Consider the following 27020-nt stretch of genomic DNA (forward strand, 5'->3'; position numbering starts at 1 on the left):
ATTGACAGGGACTTGGGGAGAGAGATAACATGCAACAAAGGTCTAGCCAGATGCAAGCACACTGCAATTGCACAGTATGTGTCACTTAAACCATTTTTACAGTAATTTCATCACTCTTTGCAGTGTCTTTCATCATCAAAAGTGAAAAGTGCTATGCAAGGAAAAATATACACTAATCAGAGCAATAAAATATTAATTTCAGTAATTAAGGTCTTTATATGAACTGTCACAAATAAGAGAGCAACATGAGGGCACAAAGACAAAATCAATCAAAAGAAGTTCATACCACCACTCTGTAGCTGTCTCTACCCTCTTTATTGCACTGCTAAATGCTTTCCCATCCCTTCACTGCCTTCATTTTAAACCCGAGAGCAACATTTAGTCAAACTTGAACATGGTCATCTACTGACAGATCACACATTGCAGAAACTCATGCTCTCTCTCCATCTCTGTGATGGTCATCAACAGTGTCAGTTTGCAACATTTTGCCATGCAAACACAGGAGGATGGAGAGAGAGCAAAGAAGAACCAAAACAGAGAGGATGAGCAAGAGAATTAATACAGCATTATATCTATTTATCACTTAATGAGAACAATCCGTCCTCAGTGAAGCAAAAACAAATACATCCTTGTCATAAAACAAATATGCCGACTTGAATTAAATGAAAATATTAGTGTGTGAGAGAACAAACATTTCTACAATTTTCCCTCGATGCAGGCTCTCTCTCAATAATGCAGCCCTTTGCCATTTGGCATATTGTTTGACAGACACATGGTTTTGTGGTGCGGAAAATGGCTTTTCAGCGTGTCATCATTAATAATTCACTTATGACAAACAGCTCTGACATTTACACTGCGCTGAGTGTCTCTGTCTGACACTGACAGAGATACAATAATGAAGGAGAAGGAGACAGATACAGGGAGAGACACATTCTCCCTCAGCTGAGTACTGATGAAATTAGAAGGGTCAAGCCTAATAAAGTGTCAAAGCTTCAGTAGTAAAACATTGAGGGAGGACGCTGTGATGACCTTTACAGAAATCGTACATTGACCTTGAATTGAGCTTAACTGAGTTATAGTAGGTCTACGAACGAGAGTAAAACAAAACTGAATGTGACATAACATTAACACAGGAGTGCTGTCGAGCCCTTAAAGCACATCTAGTGAAATTGGTATGAATGAGCAAAGAGGTTTCCATGACATTTAGATTGCATTCCTTGCTGTCCAATTATGCCTGTTTGAAACTTCAATCACATGCTCCCTTGGTTTTTGAGAGAGAAATTAGAATAAAAATGTGTGAATGAGCTGCTAGCAAACTGACTAAGAGAAAGACGTTGTAAATCCATGTGTCTTCCTTCCTGAATTTCTGTCTGACTCGCAGCTCAACAGGTTGAAAACAAACTGATGTGCGAGGTCCTCTGAGGGCAGCAGAATGCAGAGCTTATGGTTTGTGGGCAGACAAACACTGAGAGAAGCAGACAGATTGAAACCAGAGGTGGTTTTGCTGTTCCCCTGACTAGATTATTGCTTCTCACAGAACACTTGAGTTTTATCAAAGATGTAGAGAGATATAAAAACAACAAATTGTATGGATCAAACTGTGTGGATAGTTTCGCTAACATAACAGCTCAGCCAGGTGAAGAGGACACAAAATTATAGCTTTTCTGCAAATAGTGCCGTGTCTGTACTGGATAAAAACATAAAAAAATAAATAAAGAGAGAAAAATCAGGACGGTTTGAATACATCTTGGATCATTTACACTGCTTGTCTGAAACATGTAATACGAATGCATATTCTGCACTGTACAGATATCAATCCAAATCAATGTCCAGGCTGAGCATAAGCAAGCATCTCAGCAGGTTTATAATAAAAATAACCCATTCAGGTATAGGTGCAATATCCATCTAATAAGACAAACATGACTCTACAGCTATGCTAGCAGCTCTCTGAGGCTGTACTTTGAGGTAAATGCTAACACAGCTAACTTTTAGTGTGTTTGCATGCTAAAATCTGCTAAATTTGCACTAAACTGAGGCCAATGGGAATAAAATTAGTTTTGCAGGTCATAAACCATAGATTTGAACAAAAGAACATTTTGACCTGATGATGGTACAAGAAGAAAAGGTAAAGGATGCACACAATTATTGCAAGTAATCCTGAGGAGGACATAAAAAAGTGTATCAAATTTCATGACAATTCATCAAACAGTTGCTAAGACATTTCACTCAAAACCACAACTGTCAACCTCTTGAGATCATGAAATTCAGAAGGATTCATCCTCTGAGGACCACAAATATGTCTGCATAAATTTCAGCATCAGTTCATTTAATAGTTTACAATCTGGACCGAATTGGTACAGACTGAAATACCGACCAACAGTCTGACATTTGCACCCCTAGTGCAATGCCCCTAGCACGGCTAAAAACAGGTGATTTAGTTATGTTACTCAGAACGCATTACATGGACTTCAACTAAAACAAAAACCAAAATGCAAAGAATCTCCTCACTCTTTGTATTGGCGGATAAATAATGAGGTTTGTGCTTGATGTGTAAAGAATCAAAACACTGAGACTATAGCAAACAGGCAATTTTCCAACAGCAGCTGTGAGCAATGAAGTCAGGTGGATGCTTTATGGACAGCCAGAGGCACAGCCAGTGTGTTCCAATAGGGTAGTGATCAGAAGAAATGAGGATCACACACAGTGTGCCCCAGTCTGTAAACACCCCTGCCGAGAATAGAACCAACACGGACGAGACACACAGCCCTGCACAGATAACCGCTGATAACACAAACCACGTTCAAAGATACACACAGACACACACACACACACAGTGGATACAGCAATGATGTTGTGCTGGTGTCCTAATCTTTCATCTGTAACCACTGAGGCCTGCAGTATTTCCAGAATACATCACCTATAAAGTATTACATGAATTGTTGATTTGACATCCAGTATGTCTTCAGTGTGCACATTTTTATATATGTGCATGTGTGTTGCTTGCATGGCAGACGAAGGAACCATGACAACACATTAACAGTATGTTAGGACAAGAAAAAACAAACATGAACATATGAATCATTCAACTCAAGATGTATTGTCATATTTTCTCTGAAAACCTAAATGCAGCTATGGTGTGAAGAAGACACATCTGAGCACATAGACAACAGAGTAGCTCCTGCTTTAACTGGTAGAATTCAGTTGTTTTTGTTTCCATATTAAAGACATACATATTGAAAATGGCGTAATGATGGTCCTGCAGGTGGTTACACCTCACATCAAGAACTCAGACTAATGCCAACTTAGCAGAGTTAAAAAAAAACAACTAATGAAACAGAATGCATTTCCCCCCTTTAGATTCACTTTCTGCATCATTATTCTATATGGTCTGAGTTTACAGACCTCGTACCTTTCCCGGTGCTATTAGAAAAACCTTTAAGCAAGAGCTTGAACAAACCTTTTGTTTGTCAAGAGGAGAAAAAGAAACAGCCATCTCTTCTAATAACGACATGACAATGCTTGAGTAATTACTGTCCAATTCACTTGTCCAGAGACTGAAGCACTGCTCATCACTGCACTCAGCCACTTCAGTCTCATTCATCCTGCATCCCTACACTGTAAATGTGTGTGTGAAAGCCCTCAGGCAGAGGAGTTATTCAAAGAAAAAGAAAGACAACAAACACACAAATGGAGGTGTGACATTGGACCCAGAAGAGTGGAAATCAAAGCAAATCTGGGAACTAATTTAAGACTCCACAGTAGGCCTACTCCCAGTTTACACACACAATGTGACAAAATGACTATTAGTTGTTCCCCAAATCCATTATGAATCGTCCTGTGGTAAACTCTCACTCAAAGTGCCGTCAGTTGGAAACTGGCCTTGGGCTTATGTTAGATAGTCTTGCCACATTTTCAGAAATCTGCTCTGGCTAAATTTCCAACTTCAGCTTAATGACTCATGGATTTAGCATTTGTTGCCACTGGTTTAACTACTTTAATTGCTTTGAATCTCTGGGTTGCAACATTTTTAATTACCCACTACGACTAAACAGCCAGCAGCTCTTCTTTTACTGCATCTCTCTTTACTTCAGTGAGACCATTCTGAAAATTAGACTTCTCTCCTGCAACATCTAATATGATGGAGGGGCGGAAGACCCTGCTCTAATGCTAAGGATCTGTCTTAAGCAGTGGTTGAAAGTAACAAAAATATATTTTCTGGAGAACAAAAGTACAATTTGGAGATACTTGTGAGTTATTGTTTCCATTTAAGCCTGACATTATATTTCTACTTCACCACATTTCAAAGAAAAATATTGTACTTTTTACTCCACTAGTAAAAAGTACAATATTTATCCATAGTTACTAGCTTCTTTACAGATTAAGATTTTACATAAGAAAAATCATGAGTTTAAAATCTGATCTGAAAATACTAAAACCTCTAAACTTCCCTCCTTTGAGACCCATGAGATCAAATTATTTAACATTTTACAAAAAAAGCCAAGGCTTCATTTAAAAATCCAGAGCAGATAGTTTCATAAGACACCAAATATTGAATGTTAGACGGAATTTCAGTGAAGTGAATTGTGTACAAAGATATGCACAAAATATCTAAAACATTTCTAACAGACGCTTTGGTGCAACCATAAAAATCATGGTGTCTGGTTTTGGATATTTCACACATTATACAGTAATATTCTCTCTTCTTTTTTTTTTTTTTTTTTTTTTTAAGAAATGGAAACACAAACACAAAAACACACACACGGCAACAAGGTCAAACACAAACCAAAACACTTTAGTGCTCTCCTCTATTTGTGACCAACATACAAACCTGTTGCTGCTCCTATTCCTGCTGCAATGCCAGATTGATTCAGTCTGATTACTGTCATTAGGGCCATGTTAGTGCCAACTATTAAGTACTGTTATTTCATCAAGTACTTCCGAAAGGATGTCTTTATCCTGACCGCCATGTGCCAAGTGCTACACACACACACACACACACACACACATCTGCAAATACACTGACAAACATTCAAAACACTAACGACCCCCTGCTAAAAGCAGAACAGGATGCCAGAATTAGAGACTTAATTGATTCATTTACAAAGCGGTGTTTGCTGTTTCAACATGTCTTTCAAGCAGAGCTCTGTATGTGACATGTTAAGTCTTTCCGAAAGATCGCCACTGAAAGCACATAAAAAAACAAGACAAGGCAAAGTCAGAGCCTTGTAGAGGCTGCATTGCTTATTACGTCTGCAATACAAAAGGTTCAGAAGGAAAAAAAAACACACTGATGTTTGTGGCCTAAAAATGTGCAGTCTGACCTCAGAATGGCACCAAAAAACTACGAAAGGATTCTTACCTCTGGGGAGCATGAATATCCACAGCAAATTCCACATGCAACACTGATTACTTGGCCCAGAGGTTTGCCAGAGGAAGGTTATGTGATGGCCAAATTGGACATAGATACTATTGGGAGTATGAAAGCACTTTTCATGGAACTGTGGGAAATTTGGCTGAATAATGACACAAAAGCAAAAATGACTAAAATACCATAAATTGTCTTCTGTACAACATGAATAACCAAAGAACATGTAAAGGCAATCTGGCCATTAGTTTTCAAGATATGTCTTTTTGAAAAAATACAATAAATATCCATTTCAAATTTCACAGAGGCCTGCAATATATGTTGCCATATATTGCTATGGACCAACAAAGACCAGGGGACAAACTGAGTGATGGACCCAATCCCTAAGCTTGGGTTCTGCTGACAGCTGTGCATAAACTCACATAAGCTTCCTTTTTATATAATATTGCTCCTACTTTGTCTGAATTCAAACTAATTTCCTTTGAAAAACAAAAGCAGGTGCACACTTAAGCTCAGGTGCAACATCTCATTTTCCATCCTCCTGTCAGGTGGCTGTGGGTTTGCTGCTAAGTGGCCCTGAGAGGTGGATGTTCATGGTTGTAACACATCCTGACTCCCTTTGGTCATTGTTCTCTCGGCAGCAGTAGTGTAGATCTGTCATGTAGTATTATATTAATTATATTAGGCAGGGTAGAGAATAATTATCTAACCCATGACAGAGCATCTCCAAAGGCCAGGTGATCCAGTAATCAACCACATCAACTACTGTCACGTGGACTTGAAGGTCCTATACTTACACTTTTCTGGTTTTATTTGAAATTTTGATCTCTATAAAAAGATATATTTGTTCTACATCTCTCTCATGCTTCTCTCTGGAGCTCCAACAAGAACAGAGCATTTTGTGCCGACCTCTGAACCTCTCTTTTGATCGGCTATTTTCTGAGTGATGCCTTGCCAGGACTTGGTAAAACTCACCGGTAAATGCAAATTGCAATGATCAGTCAGTGCTGAGATGAGCCGAACATACGGTCAAATGAGTAAAATCCTCCAGTATTAAAGTAAAAAATAACTTTAGCCACTGGTCCCTAATGTTACTATCCTTGGGGAGGCTGTGCAATGATGTAATGGCTTCCAATAATTGTGCAGCTTTTCATCAACATTTTATGTCTTATAGCTTTCTAGCTCAGTGATGGAACGACCAATCGGCGTGGTGTAAAATTAAAACAACAGTGAGGGACATTGACTGTGTCCGGATGTAGTCCTCATTTTAAGCCACAGTGTCTGAATAGGGGCTGTGTGGAATCCATGGATTGAGCGCTTTGACACTTTCACAGTATTTATACAACACCTAGACCTGCTTTATAATTAAAAAAAAAATCTACAATATGCAATGTTTAAATATCAAATGCAAATGCAAACTAAAGCAGGAAAAATTACTTATATTATTCCTAATCAATGTTTTGTCTCCTCCCCTGCATTCATTGTACATCATCCATCTCCTCTCCATCTCCCACCCACCCTTCCACTCTCTCTCTGTCTCTCACTCTCTCTCTCTCTCATCGTCACACTCACAAACCCACTGTCGCTTTAGCCATAGACATAGTTCAGCATGGGATGTGGCATCCTGTACCTGTGGTGAGGAAAGGTGGGTGGGCACAGAGGGTGTGCACACCACTAGAGGTGAAGCCCCAGCTTCAGCAGGGAAACAGAGGGGGGCGTCACCGCTATAATCAGCTAGAATTTCCACAGCACCGCAGGGCAGGAAACCAGTAAAAACACACACAAATACAAATACACGTGGCGTGAGCATGTGAATGTGTGTATAATAACATTCACACCCAAAACACAATATATACTAGAGCTGACCGAATGAGCATTAGACTATTGCTTCAACTGTTGAACTGTTGAAAATAGAATTGTTCCGATATATACTAGTATATATAATGCGTTCCATACTGCCCTAAATATGGTACCGGTTATCTGAGAATACTATGTCTGAGAGGCTATGAACTGATCCAAGACAATGCAATTTATTTATAGTTTCACAACCAGGTAAAAATGGCAGTTTCGTAGAAATCAATTCTTTTTGCTGCTTTTAAACAGTAGCCTACACAGGAAGTTGTGCTGTTCAACTACTGTTTCAGAGAAGAAGAATTGACTTGTGGTAAATAGTGGAACATTAGCCATTAGCAAAATGTCAGCAATTTGGCAATATGTTACTCTGGAAATGCCACCAGAAATAATGCAACATGCACAATATGCAAGACTTTAATTTTGATTTGCAGTACTACTGTTAGGAAAACTAGGAATTGTTACTTTCTCGTAGATTTATTTTTTTGATTGACAGTCAAATTAGATAATAAAAGAAAGATTCTATGGCATTTATGCATCTGTTCATGTTCAGGTTCAACTGAGCCATGCCATACAATGATTATAGCAATCATATCATACATACAGGTTTAGCTGTTAAGCTGTTGATTTTTTTTTTTTAATGCAATGGTATCAGATCAGTATTATACACAAGTTCAGGTATCCGAATTGGTATCGAGAAGTAAAAAAAGGGTATCAGAACATCTCTAACTGAACATACAACATCCTTCTGAATGTCCACAATAAATATACTGTGAATATTCTCTAAGCCCATCATAAATGTCACAAACAAATAGTGGCTGATATGAAACTTTTAAAGCAATCACTTACACCAAGACACAAGAGACACAACAGCAAAAGAAGAGACAGCTGGTCTGGCTGTGTCAAAAGGTAATGAAATCCACCCACCAGTACAGACAAACCAAAGAAAAAAAAAAAAGAAATTACCGCCTTGCGGTTATATGCCTCTACCAACAAGCCAAGTTGCAGGAAATATCATCACAATCTCCCCTTCCTGAGAAACAGCTTTAAATAATGGTCAAAAGTGTTTGTGTAGAACATTATGATGCCACACTGTAGTTGACCATTGACCATTTGGATATAAAATCTCATCACTTCATCATTTTATCCTCTTGGAAATTTGTGTAAGTTGTTAAATTATTCACAAGAACGTGAGGTCCCTGTGACCTTGAACATTGATCTTACCCACCAAAATTTAATCAGTTCATCTTTGAGTCCAAATTTGTGCCAAATTTGAAGGGATTCCCTTGAGGAGTTCCTGGCATATTGTGTTCACAAGGCCCAAACCATGTTATGTGAGGTCACTGTGATCTTGACCTTTGACCACCAAAATCTAATCAGTTCATCCTTGAGTCCAAATCGGCATTTGTGGTAAATTTAAAAAGAGATTCCCTTAAGGTGTTACTGAGATATTTCTCTCACAAGAAGACAGGCGGACGGACAACCTGAAAATATATTTCCTCCAGCCCTGACTGTTGCTGATGCAGACACATAAAAAAAGGCTTATGTGTCAGACTATTTCTTGGCTAGAAGCAGTAAATTCCTGGAATCTTGCTCACAGCCAAGAAATAGTTTTTACACTTTGGTTTTTGTACAGATCTATGACACAATATATGATATGTTAATTAGTGAGCTTTAGAGGTGCTGGCAAGCAGATTTTGTTATTGTTAGACAGAACCAAGCTAACTTTTCCCCAATTTCTAATTTTCATGCTACGCTAACTCCCTGCTTGCTGTATACAGACACAAGAATTTATCTCATCTAATCAGTCATTCCAACAGAAAGCAAATGAGCATATTTCCCAAAATACCAAACTCTTCTTTTAAGCCTGCAATCATACCCACTACACTGTTCCAAACATACACAAACCCCTGCACTGACTATTTTTGACCAGCTTAACAAGTCTAATTCCTGTCAACACATACTGCATATCTTCTGTGTTTGACATTACTAATGAGAAAACGTTTTTGTATTTCTTGCATTTCCTTGTCTTACTGTGCCCCAAAGAGAGAAATCTGAGTTAACACTGGTTTTGAATTTCTACATTTACTGAGAATGAATCTATACTTTTAACTGAATAATGAAAAAAATTACTACATCGCTGTATATATATATATATATATATACAGTAGATAAGGAAACTTTAGTGATATATAGACTATATTTAAGATAAAGCCCAGTGTAATTAAAATTAGAAGCACAATTGAGGGTTCTGTATTTATGTCATCTTCATACTCACTCCCACTCCTTGCGTCGTGCCTGTGGTGTGCTGTGTATCTTATGAGCTTGGTGGGCTTTGACAATGTCCCTCTGCTCAATGAGGCCGCCCCTCCTTCTCTTGATCACATTGGGACTGACCGCCAAATCTCCATCCACTCCCAGCATCCCCCCTCCAACGTCAAAAGTCGAGGCCACATCAAGAGAGAGGCCCAGGCGGTTTGGGTGCAGAGGGGGAGCGCTGCCAGACATGTGTGGGAGGTAGAGGGCGTCATAGCTGGTTGAGAGGCTTTGGGGCTCCAGGAGAGAGTGGGACTCAGAATACACGCTGGACCCTCTGGCCAGTCCTGTACGATGCTTCTGCCAGCTCTCACAGTCCACTGGGGATGGGTGAAGGATGTGGTGCCTGGGGGTGCTGCTACCACACATCACTCCCATACCGAGATCCAGACCACCCACTGGACATTCTGGCCCTCTTGGGGCTCTAGGTAGCCCCAAAGCATTGTGGTCTCCTGTCAGAGACTGAGAGCTGACCGAACAGGAGCCCAGTTCCAGCATGGTGGGAAGGCTACCTGGGATCTCAGCATAGTGCTGCAGGAAGGAAAGGGAGCAGAGAGGAAATGGAAAAGAAGGAAAGAAAATGTGAGAGACACATAATATTAATGTAACAAAAACTAATTTACGTCAAGGATTCACAAATCAGTTCATTTCCCTGGATCTTTTTTTCATTGTGATTGGAAGTTTCACTTCAGTCTGTACAGAATAAGGATATAAACAAATATGAATACACAATTTAGATATGAACAAATAATTAGCTCAGCATTTGACTCAACAGTATACATGTAACTGATACACTCAAGTTAAGGACTGTCTCAAAAGAGCATACAAAAGCTTTTCAGGTTTTTGTAAAAACCTTTAAAGTAATTTCTACTGTAGACACTGCAGTCAAACTTTACTTTCATCTCAATTACAAAGAATGCTTTATTTTATGATCAGTTTAGATACAGTGTTAATGCTACATTTTAACATACACATATAAGGGGTGTAGATGGTAGAAAAAAGGCAGTAGAAAACAAATGGACTGAGAAAATGAGGTGCACAATGCACAGACAATTTCTGTATAAAGACTCAAATGCAGATATATATTTGTGAAATTCAAAGATACAATGCAGATAGCAGCACTGCATTACACCCCAAAGTGCAGTCAAATCATGCACATCATTTCCACTCACAGATAGAGACACTCAAACACTTTGGTGTTGGATTATAGCTACATCAGTGAAAAGCCTGCAGAGACCCAGCTTCTGTGTAACTATGCATTTATTTAGTTAACACTCTGAGGCAGTTGCCCAACAGTCCAATTAAAGTACTCAGTCTCCCAAGTCAGTTTAAAGTATTACCAGCCTTCTGAGCATCCTAACTGATTCGATAAGCTGTAACACAGCCCTCAAAACAAATAATCACATAATACTGCCAGCACTGTGCCTAATGGTGCAATTAGGAAGAGGGGAGCATGGTAGGGAGAGTAATTTTATCAACCTAGCTTCTCTTTCATCTGGTAGGAACACTGAGGACTAGTTTGGGTTCGGATACATGCGAAGGAAAGCATCTGCTGAATATATCTTGTAACATGTTCTGAAAGCGTCTCTATTGCCACTGCTCCTGCCCTAGCTTTTTATAAAGCCCTCACCATTTCAGTTAGCCAAACAATAGATTCCTGGTTTTGCAGTCCATCTGACGTGAATATTCTAACTTGTGCAAGATGAAAGGTGGAAAGGTATTCTTGCTGTCTTACAATCCATCCGATTTTTTAAGAAGTGGACACACTGCTATGAATGAGGCACTAATGGCCAGAAACACATTGGAGCTGAGATGATGGCATCACCTTGATTTCAAGAGGTCTCCACTTACACCTCCAGATATAAAACTTTTTGCACAAACATAATGAAGACACCGCTTGATTTGCTGATTTTTTTGGATCTATTGAAGAGGATGAAGCCCAGAGAATAACAACAATCTTCCAGGTGAGAAGTAGCAGAATAAAAGCTGATGGGATAACATTTTCTTTTTGGCTTTTGTTTTAATTGGACACCAAAAAAATCTAACCATGCAATTTGATTTACTGAATTCAGAAGGTAGGGAGTGACATATTTATTTAGAATAAAACAAATGTAGCAAAAATGAATAGATAAATAAATACTGCAAATTAATCACCAAACATTAATCTTTTCCTAATGCAAGGAGGACTGGTTCAACCCATTAGAACTAAGTGAAATGAGCCAATTGACATTGCTGCTGTTGAATTATGAAGCTGAAATATGATTTACCAAATACCACATTAAAACATCTCCTGTGCTTCATGGTTTTGGCAACTATACTGTTTTTTGACCAATTTTTTCATCGTCTTGTTTTAAGCAAAAAGCTTTAAAAATCAATTATAGGCTAGCAACGCAGTGTCAAACAAAGTGTCCAAGTTAAGGGCTAGCTGGTGAACTTGCTGGTGAAGAGCTTTGTTTTTAAACAAAAAAAAAAAAAAACAAATCAAAACGAACAAACAAACAAAAATGGCCCCAAAGTGGCCAAAAAATAAATTAATGCAAGTTTAACCGAGTGAAATAAAAAAAAAACAAAAAAAAAAACAATTTACTCACTTTAGCCACAAAAATGTGCTGTTACATTTGGAAATCAATAGTTGCTTTACAATGCAGTCAAACATTATAATCAGAAGTGCAATATTCTGGAAACGCCTTATCATTCTTCATGCCAGTGAAACTTTCAGTTCCAAATCTCATTCTGCAGAAAAATAGCATACTTCAAGACTTTTTCCAAGCTATTTTCTGTGCTAATTTCAAAATCTCATATGCATAATAACTACCCAGAGGAAGATTTTGATGTCTTTTCTTTGTCTCACAGAAACACATAAGGTCTTATTTGGAGATCACTGAATTCTGATCTGTTTCTCCTAAAGCCATCCTTAGAAGAAATAAGGAGCGAAAGAAGAGATCAAGATCTGAGAAATCAATCCTGTCCAATTTGAGAATAACAGGAGAAACACAAAAAAAGCAGGAGATATTATGCTGCGCTTACAAGTTTTCATTTGATCACAGTCACAATTTCAGGTCTTGTGCAGGCTCATTTATAAGCCAATTAAGTTTTCTTTAAGCTCGTACTGATGTCTTAAGAGCTGATTATTTCAGACAAGTAAAGATCAGAGCAGTGAGAGAAAAAAAGACTATCTTGAGATCAGTTGACATAAAGAATTTTTAAAAATGGTCAAAATCTTATATTGATCTTAAATTGAGCTTAATTGTGTCTAGGAGAAATAGACTAGACAAAAAGATCTTATTTTTGCATTTTCCTTTCCTCTGGGTAGAGACACACAAACAATGAGACAGTCACTGTTTACAACAACAGAAAGATAACATGTGCTTAGATCGCTGCCATACTGCTGCAAGAAGACCACTCCTGACTACTCTACCTCTCTGACACCTTTATCAAAATACATGTAACTTAGAGGAATTCATGAGGAAACAAATTGATAGAGGTAGTTGAAGAAAAACATTGTTGGCCACCAAAACTGGACATACTGTAACCTCGATTTTGAAAAGATAGGACTAAAATCAAATTAATGCACTTTGGGTACTTACTGGTTGGAATGACCTATCCTACCAGAAATTGATCATTATAATTCATTCTCCCAGCACACTTCTACAGTTGTTCTTTTTGAGGCAAATAATCATTGAGGTTTCTATAGTTTCTGAATGACTGTAGCCATTACCTCTGACACCCTAAATGTCTTACTCTCTGGGGGGTTAACGATGTATAAAGACAACGCTGCAGTGCTGGAACCCAGAGAGCAATGGGAGCATAGGTAAAGTGGCTTTAATTGTGGCTGCTTAATGAATATAAGCTCAGCTTCGAACAGACAGAAAACACCTAGCGCTGCCAAGTCGTCTTCCTTCCTTCTCTCCCCCAGCTTCACTGAGTGCTCCAAAATGATGGAGAGAGACCCATTCAGAGAAAGCCAGTGAATATATATGGATATGAATATATGTATTTGTCCATACAACTGTGCATTGTGTGGTTCCTGGCAGGAGAAGCTCTGTCTGAGAAATGGCAGGAGAATATGAATTGGTCCAGTGCCCACTCAATCCATTTTGAAAATTATGTTTTCAAACTGGCTGCATGGGAATGCCAACACAATTAGCTGATATATTGTGATATTTGAGTTCATACAGTTGGATCTGGGTGTGGGGCATCAGCCACATGCACAGGAAAATACAACAAAGACAACTCACCCAGAAATGTTCCATATTCATGATCAATACAAATAAAATAGGCTGGTGCAAACATTTTGAACGCCAAAACTTATTTGCCAGACTTGAAAGGGAGAAGAAGTAACAGAAACATATAGGCCTCTTCCAGAAGATGATCGCTACTTAAATGGACACAGACACCGATGTTGGCAAGAAAAAATACATCAATAAACATTGGTTTTCTATTACCACAAGAACAAGGTTACTTTTTAAGTCACTCCAGTTCTTATCAGCAAACAATGAGTGCACTTTGCTCATCCATGGTGCATTTATGTTAAGGCAATAGACAGTGTTGTGTGTATGTATACATACCATATGTAACCTACAGTATATTCACTATTGAGGCTGCATTTAAGTTCCTTGTTTATGGTCATCTACCATCTGCTGCTGAGATCAACACAGTGAGATTTTAAAAAAGTGATGTCTTCTCTCTTCACAGTCAATATTCAGTTTGGCTCACATTTGAAGGTTCAAAATTTGGGAAATTTGCTTGCTCACAAAGTTACACATGAAGACTGATACCACTCTGTTACCTGTGTGGTAAATATGACGCCACAGCCAGCAGCCTGTTAGCTTAGCTTAGCTCAAAGACTGGAAAGAGGTGGAAATACCTACTGTATACCACTGCTCATATAATTAGACAAAGATACGGGCTTAAAAATCATGAAACTTTTATGTCTGATTTCACTCCCACATGTGACTTTTGTCAGGACCATCATTACAGAGCCACACCGCCAGCCCAACAACAGACCTCAACCACAACGCTCTAAAAGACACCCACACTGCAATGCACTGACTAAAACATCAAAGTGCGGCTGCTTGCCTCCTTGCAATTATCAAAACCATACTGCTAAGAAGTGGTTGAATAAGAATTCTCCCAATTAGCTATTAAGAGGTTGGTTGTTGATGAGATTTAGTCACTCAGCTTTCAGGCTTCCCTGATGTCAAATCACAAACATCTGTGTTGCTCACAGCTGTGTGGTGATTTCTCGGTCACTTAAGGACAGATAAAACAAGCCAAAAGAATGTGAGTCTTGTCAAAAACTTAATCAATATAGTAGAGGGGCAAAAACTGTTCTTACACTCTTTGTTTGACAGCCAGGTGTCTGCAAGGTTACTAATGAGGAGTGAGGAAGAGGCTCAGACAGGCGAGCAACCTCCACACACCTGCTGCCCCCATCGGCCCACACAACTGGCTGATTACACATTATCTTTCACCACATCCTCCCCTCAACCTAGATGTCAACCCAGTGAGTGGCCAAGCATGTGTCAGGAAGTGTTATGTCACCTGAACCTACTCTAATGGGCAATGGAAATCGGGCGTAAAATTTCAGACATCTAAAAATAACCATCTTGTTTGTGGCAAGATGCAGGAGATTAATGAGAAATTTTCAGGACAGCTTTACGAGTGTCCGGGAATCAAGGAAATACAAATGGAATCACAAACATCTGGCCTAATAACAGCTAAAAGGATCAAGTTGCTGTCCTTTTTTCTGGCTACTAGTAATATTTCCTAGTATTTAGGTTATTCTAAATATGCTTCATTATACAGGCATTATGGAAGAATATGCTAATAAGATGACAGGTTAAAACAGATATTACAAAGAAAGGTCTTCATTGACTGTATGAGAAATCTGTCTGTGTGAAAAGGAACATACGGTACAGTAAGACCAAGAGTTATAGGAGATTTAGGAATTATTAATCACTAAGCACTCTTAACAGACAGTACAGAACAATATTCTGTGCACACATATGACTCAATATGTCAAGCTCACAGTATTTCTTCGATCAATTTTGGCACCACTTTGTGCTGTGGGTTATTTTATAGTTTTGTTTGCCTTGTACAAACAGAATAACACTGAACCAATTGAACTGAATATACAGCTCAGGCCAGAATAAGGAACACTGACGTTTATAAATACTGTAGCCTGGGACATACAGCATATGAATGTGTTAATATCCTCTCAATGAGAAGTCTCAACTTTCTGTTACACACTGTGGAGCAATTGAGTGGTCAAACAGAGGCAGCGAATATGCAAATCTATAGAATGTGATAGGTGAGATGTACTGAACATTACACCTTTCTGCATGTAGCATCAAAGATCAAGAAACTGAGAAAAAGGCACACAAGGCCAAAAGCTTATAAGAGCAAGGTTTTAGCTCAGTAACATTCACAAAGCTCTGTGAATGGGGAAAAATGTCCACATAAGAAGGAAATAGCATCATGTTGAACTGCTTATATTCTACACAGGCAACATTGGACTGCATTACATCTTATTTTAATTATCATCTGACCACAATCACATTTAGTTAACATCCTCTTCTCCTTCAAAATGTATGCTGCTAAGTCAAACTTGGGGTTTTCCCATTGAGTATTTACAAAGGGGGATCCCCCATTGAGATAATAGTAACCGATGAAGGACACAAAGATAATAACAAAGTAAACAAAACTTTTCCATGGCACCTTCCCACCTCAGTCTATACCACACACAGCCATGTCCCGCTGCTTCTATTGTTAGGCTTCCTTTTCTTTTTAAATTTACCTCATTATGTTTGTTGCTATCATGTTGTGTATTCTGCGTAGACCCTACACTCATATTTCCATACTTTTCACTCATGTATCCCCTCTTAATAATTACTGCTCCCAGTGTATAGTCTTGTGCTGTATTTGCCTTTCATTTAATGCACTCATTCAGTTCTGCAGGGTTTATTAAAATTTCATATTATCATTATGTAACTAAATAACCTTGGTCTGAACAAATCCATTAATTGAAAGCCTGAGTAACAGACATTTGACAGTGAACGTACAGAGCAACTCTATTTGTCGATTCATTTTTACTGTTATGTCTTACATTTTGCTTTGTAGTGGTCGGTTCAGTTGGACCTAATACAGATTATTAAACAACACAGTAGAATTTATGATATATTACTGAGAGAGTAATACTCAGTTTAGCAGAAAAAGCAACACTCTTGACTCTTAACCAACTCCTCATTTGTCTGCTTTATGCTCATTTTCTCTAATAAATCATGACACAGTCACAGTGGCGTTTTGTCTTTAACTGTATCCAGGTATAACATGTAGGCTTCAGATGATCAAAAAACACATCTCAAAGGGATGCTACTGCTGTGATGACCTTTCAGGAAAGACTATTACATAACCAATGACACATTAAATCAGTAATGATCAACACTACTAATAGGAAAACCACACTACTGTGGTCCAATCATTGGAAAGTGAAGTAGTCTTAGGGGAAGGGCAAAAAGGTGAGGAACTTTCATATGACAATTTTTGACATTACACTCTGGTACCTACATTTATTTGAGAAAGTAGATGTTCAAAAGTAATAAAACTAAATTTCAAGAAGGAAATATCTCATCCCCTGTCAAAAAACAGCATCATTCATTCTGAGACTATTTTTTAAATGAGAAATTTTCCAGTACTTTGAGGGAGCAAGGACGTGAAAATGTTCTAGGTCCCACATGTGTAATATCTCATAAAATGTCAATGATGCTTGGTGAGCAGAGAGGCCAAGGAAAACATTTGACTTCTACCTCATCAAATCATCTTTGTCAGTGGGCCCACAGTGAGAAAACCCAGTGCCCTAAGTCTTTGGTTGCTATGTACTAACACAGGACCATTGAACTGCACAATGATTTGAACAAGATGGCCTCCCCTACCATTAGAAATGAACCATATTTTTTACAGTTTTGCAGTAGGCATTGCGACCTTAAGCAGTAGTTTGTTTCTCTAAGCATGGTTCTGTGTGTATGTTTGTGTAAGAGCTGGAAAGAGGTCTAAGAGCTTAATATAACTATAATATTTATACACTATACCTTGTGAATACATGCCTTCAACCATTTTACAAAATAAAGCAGACCTAGACCTTTTTTTTTTTTCTTTAACCAAATTAATCCATAAGACCGAAGGAAAAGAACATTGCATTTGAAACATGGACCAAAAAAGGACCCAGATTTTAGTATGCCAGAACGATTTAGATAGGCACAGTATGTTAACAGTGCTACTTTGGGATTATCTAAAACTCAGACACAATCTTTTGTCCTGGGTAACAAGCCACATCAATGGAGCACAGCTGTGATGAAGCAAACTATGAAAAGTGTGCAGCAAAGTGTGTGAGTGACTGGACGAACAAACACTAAACTGGAAGTCTGTTGAAGTAGCACTGAGCAAGACCTTAGAGCAAGACCAGCTCACTTGTTTTTGATATCAGCAGCAATTCATTGGTGAAAAACAATCCAGTATGAAATAAAGGTATTTGCTATTACCGTGATCTGGTTATATCACTTAGAAAAACGATCTGCCTTCATTAGGATACTCACTGCACACCTAGAAGCTGATAAGTGAAACCAAAAATGCCTCAAGGTCTGAACAAGCTCACTGGTTAACAGTCACCACCAGTGTTGAGACCGGTGACCGACTGTAGGTAGATACTACAAGAATATGTCTTATTTCTGCCATTTCTTTCTTTTTTTTAAACTTATTAGATTGATCTCGTCCTTGGTGAATTGATGCTTTATCAGTCAGTACCTAAAGTTCTACTTTAGCCACTGATTACATATCAGGCACTTTATACTGCAGGACCCTAAGATCATGAAGCATGATCAACTTTATAAATGATGAATCACAATTAATCTGTATCTGACTGTAACTGTGGTAGATGGTGCGACAAACATACAGCCTGTTTTCCATAAGAATCAGTTCAAGAGGTACAATCAGGTTCGGCTTTGTGCTGAACAGAGGCACTAATTTATACACCATGAAAAGCAATTTACACCCCTTCCAAGGAGAGTGGTGTTATTCAATCAGGACAATCACTGCACTTGACAAGAGAAAATTAACAAAAGACAATAACAGGAAAATATAGCCAAACTAGATTGGGGGTGGTAAGTGACAAGTGCTAATGTGATGAAATAATTAACAAGACACTCCAGAGAAGCAGGATTGATCCAAGTAATGGTCCATTTGCCCTCATACAAAAAGATCATTTGATCAATTTTAGCACAAAGATGAACACACTACCTATTAACCTACCGAAGAGTTACTGAGCATTGTGGGAGATTACACGACTGCAATTTCAAGCCTCAATTTCAGGAAAAAGAGAGATGTAAAGTGATGAAGTCAACTGTCAACGAAGTGTTTGCCTCCAGCATCTTGTCACAGACACTGATTGTTCAAGCTGCCTCTTTCATTTTTGTCAAATTCCCATGATTTGAAAAATCTGATGGACCAAGAAGCTAACAAAAAAAAAAGATCACACATCAAGTCCATTTGATTATGTCTCAGTTCATAGAAATATAAGGACAGAGATAAACAACCAAGTTCATAAATGGATGTTACAAGCAAGTCTTGACATTTTAGCGCCCCATCAATAACTTGTTAGACATGCACTTCCATTTTATTCACTGCAGCAAATGTAGTCTTGATTTTCTCATCTTAATTAATTCCTCCCTCTTTAAGGTAAGGATTGCTGCCTTCCCCCAGCATCTGCGATTGAACAGGGGAGACTTCTCATTCAACTCTTGAAATTTTATCATGATCTAGTCTAGGGCCACTTAGTAATTAGAAGAACCTCATTCAGGTCTCTCGCTGTGTGGCCCTTATGCTGACACCTGCTCTGTCACTCACTCTGCACCACTCTGAATATGAAGATTTGAATCCTCCTGTACCACTATGACTCTAATGGCTCACTCTATAGTCCTCTTATCCTGTTGCACTGGTAATAACCAAAGAGAAGAGAGATTAGTGTTCTGTCATAGTTTTTACTACATTGCTAATTTGGTCATGTTTTGTGGTCTAATTAAATATGCAGTGGAGTTGAAAAACAACATTCTGTCAGGACCAAACATTTAAGGGAAAATACAATATGTTTCTGCCCTCTTAGACAGAGGGCAGTGTTGTTTTTAAATGCACAAAAAAAAAGTAACATACAGAAATTGGGAATTGTACTATCAAAAACATGCAGGCTGTTATGTCTCAAGTCACATAAAGGCTTCATAACCATGCACTTCACACCCATCTCACTGATCAGTATTTCAGTGAAGACTGAAGGAAGACTCCTCATTTTGGCTTCCTGCACCCTGCTCCTCTGGGTGGCACACAAACATAACCTCTGCCAAAAGGCTTCAGCTGTCGGATAGAAGATAAGCTCAATACAATCGGGAAACTGAGTGTTTTTAACTAACACCTGTTTGAAAATATACATTGCGTAGAATTCCTTACCTAGGAAGAGAGAGCTCCTTTCCATTTCGCTCACCTGTCCACAGAAAATGAAAATGTGGCGGCAGACACGACCACGTCCGCCGTACTATCCCCTGCCAGTTCTGAGAGAGAGAGAGGGGAGAGAGAGAGAGAGAGAGAGAGAGAGAGAGAGAGAGAGTGAGTGAGTGAGAGAGAGAGAGAGAGAGAGAGAGAGAGAGAGAGAGAGAGTGAGTGAGTGAGTGAGTGAGAGAGAGAGAGAGAGAGAGAGAGAGAGAGATATGACTGGGTCAGGTTATTAATGTGGGGGAATCGGGGAAATTGGAGCAGTTCCTAGTTACACCACCCCTTATTGAAAACACACATACACACACACGCACAGACAAAAGACAACAAAGACGCTGTTGTATGACCTATTCGAGATCGTGATTAAATCTCATGTAACTATTTGTTCAGTTCCACATGAATGAATATGAAGCTCTACAGCAGACCACGCAGGTAACCTACTTGTTGCCCTCTGCGTGGCCAAACAAGCTGCCACACACTGGGAAACTGAATCTCTGCCTTCGTGGTCATAACAGGCTGCACCGCAGGTTATACATTTATGACTCACCTGTTACAATGTGCACACACGATATAATCAATAAACTGTTTCGACCATTTTCATAATGTGCACTCCTTTTGTTACCATAGGGACCAACAAAAGAGAGTCTTAACTCCACCCACAATAAAATCAGTCGAATGAAAAAAAGAAAAAAAAAGCAATATTGTGATGAAAGACAACTTTGATGAACTCGACTCGGGGGTGAGTGGGCTGAGGTAATGTTTTGAATGAGTGGAGCTTTCAAGGTGACGCGATGCGGCGCAGCATGGGTGTGTGCGCCCATCAATAAGCGTCTCTCTGTGTGAGATACGCACTCGGGCCGCTGGGTGTCAGTAAGCGCACATAAACTGGATTGCTAAGGCAACTTTGGCTTTGTCTATTCTGAACAGTTAATCATTCTTTGAACATTTTAAAAACATAAACTCACAATAAACTAAATGTATACTTCAGGCAAGGGCAAACCAGCTATAGGCCTTCTTGCAAATATATGCAGCACCTTCAACGTTTCATTAATGTAATTATTTGATTTATTCCATAATAATTATTCATTCATATATAGTTTTACTTTTTAATCTTTATATTTTCCTTTGAATTATATTGACGCAATCTGTGGAGTCTCTGTTTCACTCCTGAATTTGTGTGTTATGGAGGAAAAAAAAAACAGTGTACTTTACATCTTCCTGTACATCTTTACACATCTTTACATCTACCTTATGCAAAAATATTGTCCTTAAGCAAATATGCCGATTAGTGCTTCTAGGCAAATGTCACAAATTCTTAAGGTTGACACTTATTTACAGCCCTTTTACGGCACAGATAATACATGAACTCTTTTGAACGATTCAATATGTGCCGTAATTACTATTACTAAAGGCTGCTGCAACCGTCAAACTTTAGAATACAAGATCATAATAAATGAGGATCATACTAATAATCTGAATAATTGTAATTAGTCAAATTATTATTAATTTATTTATAATAATAATAATTTGTGTGTGTGTGTGCGGGGGTGGGGCCACCTCACGTTTGACGTGATCCAGCTCTCGCGATATTTCGGTATCTCAGTTACCTACCCGTCTTGGATACTTCAGTTTCACCGCTGAGAAACATCAACATAGTAACCCGGGAAAGACGACCTCAGAGGCGGGTAGCGACATTTCTTGGTAGGAATCTCAAAGCTGACCTGGATATCTGATTACCTGGACTATCGCCGAGACGACAACAATGGGTGTATGTCGCGAGAAAAAGTTGCTAGCTTAGTTGGCACAACTGCGAGCTAACATTGGTTTGCTAACGTTGGCTGGCTAACGCTAACGTTAGCAAACAGACTGCTGAGCGAAACTGAAGAAGTTCGGAGAAGTTAGGATTGTCTTATAATGAGGACGCCAGCATGAATGTGGACATCTAGACACCTCGGATCGTTTCCTTAAAGGTATGTGTTATGTTTCGTCAAAGCGGTGTTTAGCCAAATTAACATAAACTCTCGAGTTGGCGGCTCCGACTACTCCCTGGACCAAATGCATTTGGAAATAAGTCATCTTAAAGTCAGACGTTAGAATAAGTTGGAGACGTGATCGTTGGACGTACAACGATTGCACTAGAAAACCAAACACGGTTGTTGAAAAGTTGGAGTTGTTTGATTAATATTAAGGTATTTTCAAGACAGTAATATGCTGGGTGTTAGTTCAGACCCGAAAGTAGATTAAAGATGGATGTGGTGCGAGTAATTCCTGGACAGGGTGTTTCAATCGTAGCTTTTAACACGGGTCCTTTCTCTTTGGCAATGCGAGTTTGATAGCCATTACTTGCTGCTGCATTTTGTATTGTTATAGATTAATTTATGCAATACTAACAGCACCAACGACAAAAAACTGCACAGGTCCAGATGTACCACCAGTGTAAACCGACCTATTTCAGGCTCTCGATCATTTACAAAATAATGTGAAAAATATTAAGTCACTGAATGGGAGTGGAACTACTCAGCGAACTATCCGGGGACAGTTCGGTGGTGCCAGGTGGATGTAAAGTCATAAAAACAAGACTTATTGAGATGAAGTGAAGTTGATTGCGGTTAAAATCAATACAACCAATGTAAAGTCAAAGATGGCACAATATTTCTTCATTGCGCGGCTCCTGCGGTGGGGCTGAGCAGCCGTTTGCACAGTGGTGACTTCAGTGGTCGAAAGCTATAATGCAGCAGTCTATGTTCCTACATAAGTGTTTTTGTAATGTGGCGTGCACCCATAAGTGGCAGCACCTAGCTTTGCTGCTGGGCAGCACTGCAGCCGGTGAGCAAAGAAGAAATTATGCGCCATCTTGGATTTTATACGGGTTGTATTTGCTGTAATGCTTATCACCCGCACTCCATCGGGAAAATGATGTTTTTTGTCACTCAACACTCACCCGACATAGTCCCCCCCCCCCCCCCCCCCTCCCCCGATTTGTCGCCGATGGGCGCACCCCCCTCCCAACAAGTTTGTCATGTCAATATACTGTCGTTCACGAACTTTATTAACACTAAGTGCTTGAACTGAGTGGCTTCACTGTGACAGCAACTCAGGACTGGTATACAGTACTACAGTCCAGGAGAAAGCCTGCTGTTTGCGGACTCTGGTTGTAAATCGGCTGTGGACGAAGGTTAAAATCGGCAAGAAATGTGTCTTCAAACTTTATTTACTAGCATTAACTAACGAGTTAACTCTGAAGAGAGCAGTGTGTCGTGTAATGCTGGCGTATGCACTGTTCAAGTCACGACGTCAGCTGATTTCGATAGCCAAGATGACAACCTGACCACATTAGTTCCTCGTAGAAATAAACTTTACATGTCCATTAACGGCACGTTATTCGAGCTGCTTTTGGCTCTTCAAGTTTTGGATTCAGATAACAAGTCAAACACAGGCTGTTGTCTGATTTTAATAAATACAGCTTGATTTACACTGTCTGCATTGTTGATTAGAGAGTTTAATCGCGGTCATCGGTGTGTGGCTATAAGTTAATAGACAGGGCTGTCAATAAGAAATTCGTCGATGTGGAAACAGTATTCTTCTTCCTGTTTGCTCTTAGTGACGTGGTCACCTCAAGGCTGGGTCATGTGATTATTATGAGTAATAGGTTTGACTTCTGAAGAACTTATGAGGAACTGCTTATGACTCCAGGAGTGTTAAATAGATTATTGCTATATAGACTCATGCTTTAAGCAACAAAAACAAATTGACACTGTGTTGTCTCAGTGAGAGTGTTACCTGCCCAGAACAAAACTGTTACATACATACATACAACGTAATTTTGCAGTTGACGTGATGAGAGTAGTATCTAGGTAGGACCAGGCTCCTGTGTTCTTGCATTACAGGTGTTTTAAGTAAACATCACATGGCTGACATGTGACAAAATTTCAGTTCTGCTTCACTCATGGAAATCTGCTGCTGTAGAACCTGTTTTAAATGGCAGGGTGACATTAATCTGCTGCCAGCAGACCGTCGGAATAGTGACAGATGATATGCTTGGAATTGACTAGGCTACATCACAAAATATTTGTGTATTTTAATTATAATTCTTTTTTCATAGTGCTTGATGCTTTTTGTTTCTGTTTGTTATTCCTTGTTTTTGGTTTCACTTCAGTCAGTTTTATCTGACTGCTGAGATTTCACTGCCTTATTTCTGCAGATTGTGCATGTGGTATACAATATAAGGGTGCGAGAGAATATGCTTTTAATGACTTTGTGTTGATCTCATTCATGTCCCTTTACCTTCACTTCGTATTGACAGGTGAATGGGAGAGATGAGGAGCAGTAGGAGGACTGAGGTGTCTCTTAAAAGCTCTCAGCAGCTTACCGATCACAATATCGGCGCAGGTAAAAAAAAAATTAAGTTCGGTATAATGTTCTCACTCATGTATGAAATTCATAATTTAGATGTATCATATGGATTGTTTATATAGCAAGGTGTTTGCTCTCACATGTTATAATGGATTTTTACTCTCTCCTCTTTGTCAGAGCTGACAACTGCATGGAAAAGTTTTGCTCAATCCAAAGCTGCTGTAAGTACACCTGAAGCAGTGTTTTGCTGAGTGACTCTGTTTGTCAGCCATTCAGAAAGATTTGCCATTTCATAGAACAGATGAAATGCAGTCTGCAATATCTGACAGTTACGATGACTCTCTTTAATGCTCACATAACCCAAGGAGTCTGACCCGTATTTTTTCTGTGTAGTTGCGGCATATAGAAAACCGTTTAGAGGCAGTTCCAGGGACAGGTGTCATCCTGGACTCAGTCATGGACCCCCCCAAGGAGAAATTGTCCAAGGCAGTCCGCTGCCGGGGTGAGTTAATCCAAAATGTAAAGCTTCATCTTGCAAAATGTCATTATGATAAGTTAAATTCTATGTTATATCTACAACTATTTAACATTACCCCCTCTGTCATCAGATGGGCAACAAGCTGATGTCAATGGAGGGTCTTCAAAGCGCAGGGGGCGTAGTCAGCAGAGTCCAGAAAAGAGCAGCTCACGCAGCCCACTGAGAAATACTACCCAGGACAGCAATGTCCGCAGGAACAACAGCGTGGAGTTCAGGGAACCGCTGGCCTCATACAGGTACAACAACTGCACTAAAATGTGTTTTTGAAATATCCATAGCCACCTCTCTCTGGGTAGATTGCTGTAGTTGGATAGGCTGTCATACTAAGGACTGGATATCTGTGGTTGGGGCTTTTAAGTACTGACCATATCATTTTGGTAATTTTTTCTTTTTCCCGAATCATCTATGAAAACAAAACGAAAAGCATAAAGCTTTTATTGAACATGCAGACCAAAGCAATGTTACTAATATTACTATTTTAAATGGTATGAAAATTACTTGCTGTAAAGTGTGTGTGTGTGTGTGTGTGTGTGTGTGTGTGTGTGTGTGTGTGTGTGTGTGTGTGTGTCCGTGTCCTCTGGCATGACAAATGTACAAGACAGTGTTTATTGCCCACCTGGTCTGTGACATTTCCATTGTAATTGTTGCGTCAGCTCATTGTTTAAACATGATACATCAGAGGAGCTCTTTCACCTAAATATCAGTCAGTCCCCAAAGCTCTCTGATCTTCAAGAGTTCTATTCAGAGCCCATATGTTCTTGACATCTCTTTTGAACAGCTTGTAGCTACAGTAAATAGCTTACAGACATTTCAGTAGCTTAAGGCTCCAGTGTTTGCAGTAATACTGCAAAATCTTAAAGTTTTGTCTCTAGTATTGTCGCTCACTGTAACAGAATTACTTTATTCAAATGTTACATTTACAGTGAATTATATAAGTTGCAAATGTTTTATCTCTAACATAATCTAACATAAAGAGCCTGAAATTGAATTTGAAATACCAGACAAGTAACTGTAAGGACATGTCAGAAGTTTTTGTTTATGTTTAACTATTACCAAATGTACAGTAATCCATGATATTCAGATCACTTTCTGATGTTATTATACATGGAGATCCGCTGGTAATATTATTCTACAACTGTGTCAGTCAGTGAGGGCAGTGTTATATTTGCATAACCATGATTTAAAAATTCAACATTTTCATAAATTTTAAATGTTTTTCATCATTAAACTAAAGTGACATCTTGAGTGAATATGGCACTCAGTACCCTCACATCTATACCCTTTGACCACGCATAAAAAAGTAAATTAAGAGTAAATCTTGATCCTCTTCCTGATCCCATGTAATCTGGTTTGTATCCAGAGAGGCCACCCCTCCACCATGTCCATCCTCTCAGCTGGATGCCTACAGCCTGCAGTCAGTGCCAGGGTCTTCGCACCCATCCTCTCCGCCTCCCTCAGATCCTCTGCTCAGCCAGCTGGTCTACCAGAGGGATACCAGGGACAAACAGACGGACAGAGACCTGGACAGCACACACTCCTCGGCACTGGAGAGCACAGAAGTCCGCTACCTCAATGACCAGCCAGCCCTGGACACCCTGAGGACTACTGGAAACCAGTCACATCTCGCAGGTGTAAGAGCCACGGTAAGGGAGGGGGCTGAGGAGGAAAGCTCGCCCAAAGCACAACTTGGTATGGACGGCCAAGATTCAAGCCCATGGCTAGCTCCAGCCCCAGGCTCCATACGCAGAGGGGAGAGCACTCCCTCCACTAGCCCTGGCTCAGCTTCCCAGCGCTTGGAGAACCTAAGGCGACATCAGCCTGATGATAAACTGGAGAAGCTCAAGGAGCGTATTCGAAGGCAGAGACAACATCTGGAGGAGGCTGCAGAGAGAGAGAAGCTGATGGGGTTTCTGGAACAGCCTATTATGGCAGCTGTGGGGAGTAAAAATGCTGGTACCAGCAACATGCCCACAGCCAAAATACGGAAAGTAGCAGCTGCGCCACCTGCACCTATATACAAAGGTATCTAGACTTTAAGATTTGTGCCACACTGTTTAAACT

At 39.4% G+C, this 27020-nt stretch overlaps 2 protein-coding genes across 3 annotated transcripts in view; one reads left to right on the top strand and one right to left on the bottom strand.

Annotated features, from left to right (window-relative positions):
- The window catches only part of LOC139627124 (voltage-dependent R-type calcium channel subunit alpha-1E), a 93943-nt gene extending 73176 nt beyond the window's left edge, over positions 1–20767 (bottom strand). Inside the window, exons 1-3 of the mRNA XM_071487808.1 lie at positions 20616–20767; positions 20027–20127; positions 9495–10063 (exon numbers count right to left, since the gene is read on the bottom strand). Coding sequence (XP_071343909.1) covers positions 9495–10030 — 536 coding nt within the window. The 5' untranslated portion in view covers positions 10031–10063; positions 20027–20127; positions 20616–20767. The remainder of the gene's footprint in view (positions 1–9494; positions 10064–20026; positions 20128–20615) is intronic.
- Positions 20768–21656: 889 nt separating this feature from the next.
- Positions 21657–27020, top strand: part of cep350 (centrosomal protein 350) — a 33811-nt gene continuing 28447 nt past the window's right edge. For both annotated transcript variants that reach the window (XM_071487809.1, XM_071487810.1), the window contains exons 1-6: positions 21657–22038; positions 24372–24457; positions 24599–24642; positions 24815–24923; positions 25030–25195; positions 26320–26981. In XM_071487809.1, coding sequence (XP_071343910.1) covers positions 24376–24457; positions 24599–24642; positions 24815–24923; positions 25030–25195; positions 26320–26981 — 1063 coding nt within the window. In that variant the 5' untranslated portion in view covers positions 21657–22038; positions 24372–24375. The remainder of the gene's footprint in view (positions 22039–24371; positions 24458–24598; positions 24643–24814; positions 24924–25029; positions 25196–26319; positions 26982–27020) is intronic.

The sequence above is a fragment of the Trachinotus anak genome, unplaced genomic scaffold (genome assembly GCF_046630095.1).
Source record: "Trachinotus anak isolate AG129_WGS33_773 ecotype Australia unplaced genomic scaffold, CSIRO_AGI_Tana_v1 ptg000010l, whole genome shotgun sequence".
In the NCBI taxonomy this organism is placed as follows: Eukaryota; Metazoa; Chordata; class Actinopteri; order Carangiformes; family Carangidae; genus Trachinotus; species Trachinotus anak.